The sequence below is a fragment of the Hakea prostrata genome, chromosome 10 (assembly GCF_041222555.1).
Source record: "Hakea prostrata isolate BN-2017 chromosome 10, UWA_Hpros_2, whole genome shotgun sequence".
NCBI classification, from domain to species: domain Eukaryota; kingdom Viridiplantae; phylum Streptophyta; class Magnoliopsida; order Proteales; family Proteaceae; genus Hakea; species Hakea prostrata.
In genome coordinates, this window is record NC_142609.1 from 44,101,615 (window position 1) to 44,110,491 (window position 8,877).

Sequence of the window (8,877 nt, forward strand, 5' to 3'; positions counted from 1 at the left end):
GGAGAAACCAAGAGATAAGGGGGGAGAGAGAGAGGAATGGATATATTATAAGCCCGAAACTGCCCTGATGAGTGATGAATGACATTTGCTCAATGGTCACTAAATATGAGGTCAAAATGGTCATTTAACGCATGCCCTGCTCGCAAGCCTCGCATTGAGGATCTAAAAGGTAAAAAAAATTAAATAAATAATAAATAAATAAATAAATTTGGAACTGAGATTCATCGGGGTAAGGTTGGCCCCAAAACTTCAAATATGAAACCCAAGACCTCCCTGGGAAGTTGGGCCACTCTAAAAGGTAAAAATTTAAGTATAAAACAACAACATTAGACTCAACTCCACACTTTTATTTTTGGTAGCAAAACAGGAGATGCAGCAATGAAGAACTTGCGATCTTTTGCTACATAATATTAGAATTTTTGAGTTCTTATCGGTGCGAGCATTGACCCCATCAATATAGCTCCGATGAAGACTTAGTATAATCCACAAAAACTCATAGCAATCTCATGCCCTTGTCAAAGAATACAACATAAGCTCCCCACACTTTACATAGCCATTATCGAGAACTAAAGTACCAACAACAAACCCACAACCGAAGAGGGGACAAGAAGAGGACCACAGCACAACAAGGCAAAGAAAACATACGAAAAAAGCAAACCACCAAAATTTCACCAATGACCAAGGTACCACAAAAGGGAAAACACACGGCACAACACAACAAAGCCAAAAAGGTGAGAAAGCAAAAACACAAGGAAATGAAATAACAAACAACCAAGTAAAAAGCATACGAGGTTCCCCCTAAATTGCATTAGGTCATAAGCTTGAAGTAGCAAAACAAACTTCACAATAAATTTAAGATTACTTCTTTTTTTTTGTAATAAATTTAAGATTACTGAGTAACAACAATTCTTCGAATTTGTATATCATTAATGCTACAACATGATGCCAAGTATTAATATGGAATATATATAAGAGAACCTTCAACACTTCAGCTCTTTTTGGTATCAATTCTCATTCTTTATTTTTAGTGCTTCTTTAACCAAGTTCTTTCCAATGTTCTTAGTGCTTTTGATGGTTATCTTTAAATAATTTAGTCACTTGGTGATACAATCGCCCGAGGAAAAATAAAAACGTTCCACTACGAGTCAAAGATACACAAAGCATTAAATGATTAACAGATAAAATAAAATCTATGCAACCCCTTCTCTCAACGGATGCAATGAACACAAGGAAGAATCAAATCAAGTTAAATAATGATCAACATAGAAACCTTCAAGATGAACTGACATCACTAATAGCCAACAACACCCATAGCGGCACCACCAACCATAGTTTCAAGCTTTCAACTCCGCCAGTACAAGCTCCCAAGGTTGCTCCAGCTACGCCACCACCGGTGGCGACCCCACCTCCAACACTAGTTCCAGTTAGCACTCCTCCACATGCATTACCTCCAACCAACCTTCCCACCACTCCACCTCCTGCAGTTCCCCCTCCCACAATTCCTCCATCAACACCCATGGCATCACCACCTACATCTGTACCTGCACCGCCACCAAGCAAGAAGAAGAAGAAGACGAAATACGCACCTGCCCTTGTAGATTTAGCTTTGATATATCACCAAAAGTCGCCCGACATGTCAACCTGTGTCATTAGTGCAGGTCGACATGTCAGACCTTGATTGTGAGTCATTTCCAACACCAAAATTTTTGTGAAGCTTTAGGTGAAAAAAAGCATATACTTTGAGGTGAGGATCATTAGTGCTCTTTGGATAGTATTGATGCAGTCAGAGTAGGGATTGTAACAAGAGAGTGGTTGATTAAAAAAATCTCAAGTCTTCCTTCCTTTGGTTAGGTTTGATTTGAAGTTGATTGGAAGGGCTTTTTTGGGTAGTCTTCTTTTTCTTCTTCACAGCAGGAGTCATTTGGATCCTGGAAAACATTACTTCTACTACAGACAAAGGTAGCAAAATTTTATTTGTGTTGCAAAAAGGAGCCATCTTCATCTTTTTATTCACTTTCATCTATCTCATCTTCTTCTCTACCTTCACCAACCAAATATGATGGTTCAAAAGCCGAAAATGCACCTACAACATCCATAATTATTGTCGGAGGGGCAAAATCCCTGAGATGATCAAGGATTATAGACAATTCTCAACCATGAAACTTAACTCAATTTCTTCTATTCTAAAGCAGCATTTCATGCCTCAAATTATGTTCTCTCTGATTTTATATGACCTTCCTAGGTACAAAGCTCCACTTAATCCCTGCCATAAAAGAAATTGAATAAGAGAAGGGTCCCTACAAAGTAAAGGGTGTCCCCTCATCTGAATACCAGTCAGGCACCCAAAAAAAAATCAGAATATATCCATTCAAAGAAAATGGTGGGAAACCAACCGAAATTTTACCAAAAGTTCAACCAACATTTTCACACATGGATTATGAATCCCTACACACATTGAGAATGAATAGAGTTTGAACAAAAGGTGACCTCATCATGGATGCACATTCATGGGCTACAAAAGAGGCCAATGTTGGAACCCTCCACTCCAGAACAAGGGTGAGAACTAGAATCCACTGATCCAACTAAACTAGATAAAAGAACAAGTACCATAAACCATTTTGTTTGTAACAAATTAGCATAATTTTTGAGAATATCCATTGCAAAGAGGGTCTATCCAGAGCCTAGACAAATAGGACTTTGAGTTTAGCCAAAACAAGCACATGACCTATTGTATGGAAAGGTAGTTTAAGTTTATTACGGCCACATGTGCTATGCGTGCCTATCTGCTTTTAGGGTATTAGCCCAATGAGCATAGCCAACCACTCACCATCAGTCCCTTCTTCGCACATGACCACACGTGCGTATGCAGTGTGTGAGTTTACTAGTAATAAAAAATGATGAATAGAGGAAGAAGGAACACATGAATGAAAAAGAAGATGAAATTTAAGATTTCATTTTACTAGGAACAATATTGTAAAGCTACAAGAGATTAAGGCAATATCAAAATTATGAAATTATCTAACTATGACTTAACAAAATTTGTTAAGGGATTATACCATTGCTAAAATTAAGAGGCATTTTGGGGTGTCTCAAAGCCACATATTTTTGAGGTGTCCATACTTTTTGCGAATTATCTTGGGGTGAACCTGGAATTTTCCCAATATTTTATGACCAATCGTCATTCGTATGTGCACGAGGCTAGACCTGTAAATGTATAGCCGAAATCCGCCTCCGAATTCGCATTCGTATTCGTTTAAGGGTGTCTGTATCCAAAATTTTTCTTACTAGAAAATATTCGTATCCGTCCGTTAAGCAACCGGATTCAAATTCGAATAATTGCTTATCGGATTGGATAATATCCGGATAAATTTTTATCCAGATAAAGTAAAGTATTTAATTTTTTTCTCTGAAAAGGGATGGTAATCGGATTCGGAAACCGGTAGTCGGTAATCAAATAATCGAAAATTATCCGGTTAGAGTAAATAATAGATATTTTTCTCTAGAAAAGGGGTTAGTAATCGGATTCGTGATAATTGGAAATTGAAAATCAGAAATTAAAAATTAAAAAAAATGACAATCACCAATCAATAATAAGATAGTTTATCGGATCGGATTATTATTGGATATCCGATAAAGTTTCGGATTCGAATTCAGATGCCTTCTCTAAATTTCTGGCGGATTCGGATATTGGTGTATCGAAGCCGAATCAGATCCATTTACAGGTCTACACAAGTCTAAAGTTTCTCAAGGATTTCTAGAGGTCAATTAACTTCTGGCAATTGCAGGTCTAGATGGCTACCAATAGAAAAATTATAGTTATCATATACATGTGGAATCTCAAGAAATATTTTCCCGTAATAAAACCAAGGAACCCAAAACCCCCCCCAAGGGCCGCGGGGGGGTACACGGCGCGGGAAATCCCAAAAACCTCAAAATTCCAAATCCCGTATAGATTCAGCTAGGAGTTTTATTTATAAAATTAGATGTTTGGTTATGGAATGAAACCATGGAATCCTAATAAAAATTGTTTTGCAAACCCTTTTTAAATCTCCACCACACATATAACTCTCAAATTCGTGATTTTGAAATCTCATGGATTGTTTTAACCACAGTTCCATGGTTTGTGCTTTGGTGTGGCATGAAAAACTATTTGGAAAGCATCGAATGGAGAATCTCATATTGCTTTCGTGAGCGAATCCAATTGAAAATTTTCTTGCAAAATTGCAACAAGTGATCAGACTTCTACCCCAAGAGGCAACTGGCCTAAACATATCCATAGAGAGTTGCAATGGGATGATGCAATGCGGCTCCTGAGATTCAGGTTTAGTTAAGTGCTGCTATTTTATTATGTCTTTCTTGCTTCATTTCTGATAAAGGTGTATTGGGGCAACTGTATTTGTAGGGTTAAGTGTTTGGTTCATACGTGTGTAATTCCATTTCTAATATCCAAAAAAGTTTGATCATTTTATTTAAACAAAAATAATGTATGTCCTCCAGTATAAGATGTTCTTATATTGTGCAATAGACCACTAAAGGTTGGCTCATTTTGGACACAACCTGGGCGGTGGGGGGGAAGGGGTGGAACATGTGGGTCCCCAGTGAGGGAGAAGAAAGGACAGGAAAGGGTTGGCCCCCCCCCCCCCCCCCCTCATTTTGCGACAACAAACACCTCTTAGTGAAGAGATCTCGGATTTCACTCTACTTGGTGAATTATGTAATAGACTTCCCCCCTCCCCACACACCCCGCCTGCCCCCGACATATATAAAGCTAGAAAAAGGCTCTTATATATTTTTAATAACTTCATTTTTCACACTAAATTTCCAAGAGAAGATTGGATTACTACTTTCTTAGGTTAAAGGACTAGGGGTATAAAAGAAAATGAACCCAGAGCAACTGTAAACGGAGGAATCACATTCAACAAAAATGGGGCTAAAGTGGAAAATTACCATTAAATCAAAATATTAATTCAAAAGTTAAAATCAATTAAGGTTAATTTGGACCAAACCTTCAATGTAACACAGTAACACACTAACACTCCATCAGTCAGAACTCAGAAGATCCTTTTCACTTAAATTTAGATTTTGGAGGACGGTTTAAAGTTTAAACCCTATTTACGTTTAATTTTAGACGTACTAAACTCCTAGTGGGACTGCCTAACTCTATTAACACGTTGTCTGTGGAATCCACAAATCAAAATCAATAAATACAAGATAAGTCCTTCCTCGACCCCAACTCAACAACTTTTGTTCCCGCGAACTCACGATCTTATTTCAAAAAATTCTTTCTCCCAAGCCTTCTCCCTCAAAGAAAATCAGAAGAGCTAGCTACGATTCGCTTTCTTTTCCGGTTTATTTTTCTCATGGATGATCAGTCGCGCGCAAAGATGAGTTCAATCGGAAACTTTGATGGATCACGCCCTGAACTTGAAGAAAATCAAGAAATTGTAAGTTCGTGTTTCTTTTCTTCCGTTTTGATATTATCGTTTTCTTCCGTTTTGATTGGAATGTAGAAGGTATCTCAGGCCTTTCAATCCTTTCTTTCTGTGTGCTCAAAGAAATTGTTAATGTTATTGTCGTTCGTAACTAGTTCAATCATCGTTAGTTTCCTAATTTTTGTTAGTAGTATTTCAATTTCTGTTCTTCAGTTTTCGTCTTTTGGTTTGATAACATAGCATCTATGTTAGCTTTTCTGTCTGAGTGCATCCAAAACACCTCGCAACAACTCGTTTTCTAGATGATCCTTCTAGATTAGAACTCTGGTTACTTCGTTCTCTATTTCTAGTTCTAGTTGAGAGAATCCTGAGGAAAAGCATTTTCTTTCCACTGAGCTGAAACAATATGTCGATAACTCTAGTAAACTAAAGTCATCGTTTAATAGTTCTTTGCCTTCAATCTCCTCTCTACGAACCAAAAAATGAAATATTTAGTTACGATTAGAAATAAACTTTTAGAATCTCACCAAGCTGTGGTAAAGGTTGCCTTGGGTCCTCTCAGTTTCAAGGGGATACTAGCTGGCTATATGGTATAAGAAAATATTATTGTTTCTTTTCTTCCGTTTTGATTGGAATGTAGAAGGATATCTCACCAAGCTTCGTCACTAGTTCATCATCTTCAGTTTCCTAATTTTTGTTAGTCGTCTTTTCAAAAATTATACTCTCATCAATGAAGGATTGTTAGTCGTCTTTCCGATTGAATTCATCTTTGTTAGAGAATGAAGGGATTGTTAGTCGTCTTTTCAAATTTATACTCTCCTCGTCGTAGTTCACCTGGACTGGACGCTGAAATTCTATGGAGACTTGTTGAATTTACTGGAAGGAAAATTTTATGTTTGAAGTTTTTGATGGTGTAGTCGGATAATAATTAGGTGAACACCTATGAGCATAAGTAGATCTTCTGATACAAAAGAACGGTGAAGAGTTTTATCTTTTTCCTTAATATATACTGTTAAAAGAACAACCGCAAAACTAACCTTGTGTTGCATTTTCGTTTGAACCATGGTAACAAGTAGCCAGCTTATATGTTTAATTTTGATCGACTTCCTAAGCATGGATCTGTTTATATGGATTCTGGATTCTTTGCTGAGATTTGGTTCCTGACCTTCCTCCAAGAAATCAACTATATATGTGTCTTTGATTGTTTCCAAAAGGATGGCTATACCTAGACTACTCTAGGGTTTATTCTCTTTTCAGGAATTTTCTTTTTTTCTAATTCAAATAAGTTAATTGGCTTCATTTGAATTGGTTGAAGTACATATGTTTTAATTTATGCTTCAGTATTGAAGTGCTATTGCCTATTGGGTCACTCAGATTTTGATTTTATGCTTCAGTATCAGACTGACCATATAGACTCTAATTCAAATAAGTTTATGCTTCATATCTTTTTTCTAGTTTGTCACTAGTTCGTCGTCGTCATTAGTTTGCTCATATGTTTGTTCGTCGTCTTTCCAATTTCTTGCTTTATTGTTTTTCATAAGTTAGTTTTCCTCGTTAGTTTCTTTGTCTTTTGGTTTGATAACTTTTTTATTAGGATCTCACCAAGCTGTGGTAAGGAGATTATGATTGTTGTATTTCTTACATTGAGATTATGATTGTTAACAAGTTTCCTTTTCGTGGTCAGATAAATTGGGATGTGATAAATGCCCTAGAACCTGACCTTTTTCCTGAACTACAATGTGCTGATGGGTTTCCTTGTCAACCCTATGAGTTAGTTGATCAACAACAATTACATTCCCCAGCAGAACAACAAATGGGGGAGTCACTGAATGATGACAAAGCCTTTTATGAGTGGATAGAGAATGCACTACCAAAACCTTGACTACTCCGAATAGTAAAGAATATGCGAAGGACTTATGGACACCTGACATTGACTTGGAAATGCAAGCATCTGTTGAGGCAACTGCCCCCCTCAGTGAGGAAATACCAAAACTCCCAAATTTTTCTCACAATGAGAAACCAATGGAAGAGATAGAACTTCCATCAGGGTGCTACTTTAATCCCACCCCAAGAGATCTCCTTCTAGATTATCTGGATAATAAAGAAAGTGGCAGAAATACTCCTACAAACATGGTAAAAGATTTTGATGTCTACAGCGTTGAGCCATGGTTACTACCAGGTGCGTACTTTGTGTCCATTTCCTGCTTCTCATCATTTAATTTTACAATTTCTTCCTAAAATTGATCCATATCATTACTTTAATCCAATTATGTGAAATAGACTGATTCTAACTTTTCATGTTTTTTTCTATTAACAGGGGCTGATTTACTGGTTAATGGGATGAAGAAGTCCCTTTATTTCTTTGTCACCCTGAGAAAAAGTTCACAAAAAGGGTCAAGATCGCTTCGTGCGGTCCCAAAACAAAATGGATTTTGGAGATCCAGCACTGGAGATAAAGGTGTCAAGGATAAACTACGAAATCAGGAGACAATAGGGTATACAAAGCAGTTGACATATCATCAGTATGCAGATAGTGCCAATCCCACATCTAAAGGACGTAAAATAACTGATTGGATAATGCACGAGTATCGAAAAACAAAGGTAAGATTTTGCATGTTTAATCTCATGCTGAGCAAATATAGATACAACATGTCTTTTTAGCTGACATATTAGATTCTAACTAAATATGCATGTGATGTTGTGTAACAGGCTTCTGAAATGGCAATTTGCGAGATTAAAATACGGAGAAAAGCTAGTTCTTCAAGATATGGCCTTGAATACTCTGATAGTTGATTATAAAAGTCATGATCCATCAACTACCCTCATTTTTATGAAAATCTTGTACATAAATTCAGAAGAAATAAAGCAAAACAGACAGCACTCTTCCCCGTGGATGTAGGTTGGTCACATCGACCAACCGAACCACGTAAAATCTTGTGTCTTTTGTCTCTCTTTCTTTTTTCTTCTTCTTCTCCTTAGGTTGCAATGCTCTACTTGAATACAATATTAACATTTCCTTAAAAATGCTACTTAGCCAAATTTAGGTTAATAGTCATGGCCTAGAACGGTGTGGATTATTATATTCCCCTAGCACCACTAATCTGAAATTTTAGCCCAAAGGTGAAGGAGATCTTGGAGTGATTTTTAATAAACGTGGGCATATCATATGATTAGTTATATTCTCACATGTGCCACCTTTAGGGTGAATGCCATTAGACCTAATGGATATATTGAAATCATATTTATTATCTGTCTATGGTAAATTATTACACGTCTTTCCCATGGGAATTCTAATAAGGTTAGAACCTAAATCTTGGGTCCCTTGGTACCTAATGAGGCCTAGCCAATACTAGGTATCACTTTGTAGTGAAAGTGTCAAATGCCTTTCAGCATGGCTAAGTCCTATTTAAGCATGGATCACTTTCCCACTTTAATGATGGTTATA

General features: G+C 36.9%; 1 protein-coding gene across 1 annotated transcript; it reads left to right on the forward strand.

The window, feature by feature from the left end:
* The first annotated feature begins 7,373 nt into the window (after positions 1 to 7,373).
* Positions 7,374 to 8,225, forward strand: LOC149003287 (NAC domain-containing protein 83-like). Its single transcript, XM_089138816.1, has 3 exons — positions 7,374 to 7,611; positions 7,750 to 8,033; positions 8,142 to 8,225. Exons 1-3 carry the CDS (start codon positions 7,374 to 7,376, stop codon positions 8,223 to 8,225), a joined length of 606 nt encoding a protein of 201 aa, XP_088994942.1.
* Positions 8,226 to 8,877: the final 652 nt, after the last annotated feature.

What these genes read in the sequence shown, in the direction of transcription:
- LOC149003287 (XM_089138816.1), top strand. Translation starts at nt 7,374, where the DNA reads ATGCAAGCATCTGTTGAGGCAACTGCCCCCCTCAGTGAGGAAATACCA. An exon ending in TGAGCCATGGTTACTACCAG is followed by an intron (nt 7,612 to 7,749) that starts GTGCGTACTTTG and finishes TTCTATTAACAG; the next exon opens with GGGCTGATTTACTGGTTAAT. An exon ending in ACGAGTATCGAAAAACAAAG is followed by an intron (nt 8,034 to 8,141) that starts GTAAGATTTTGC and finishes GTTGTGTAACAG; the next exon opens with GCTTCTGAAATGGCAATTTG.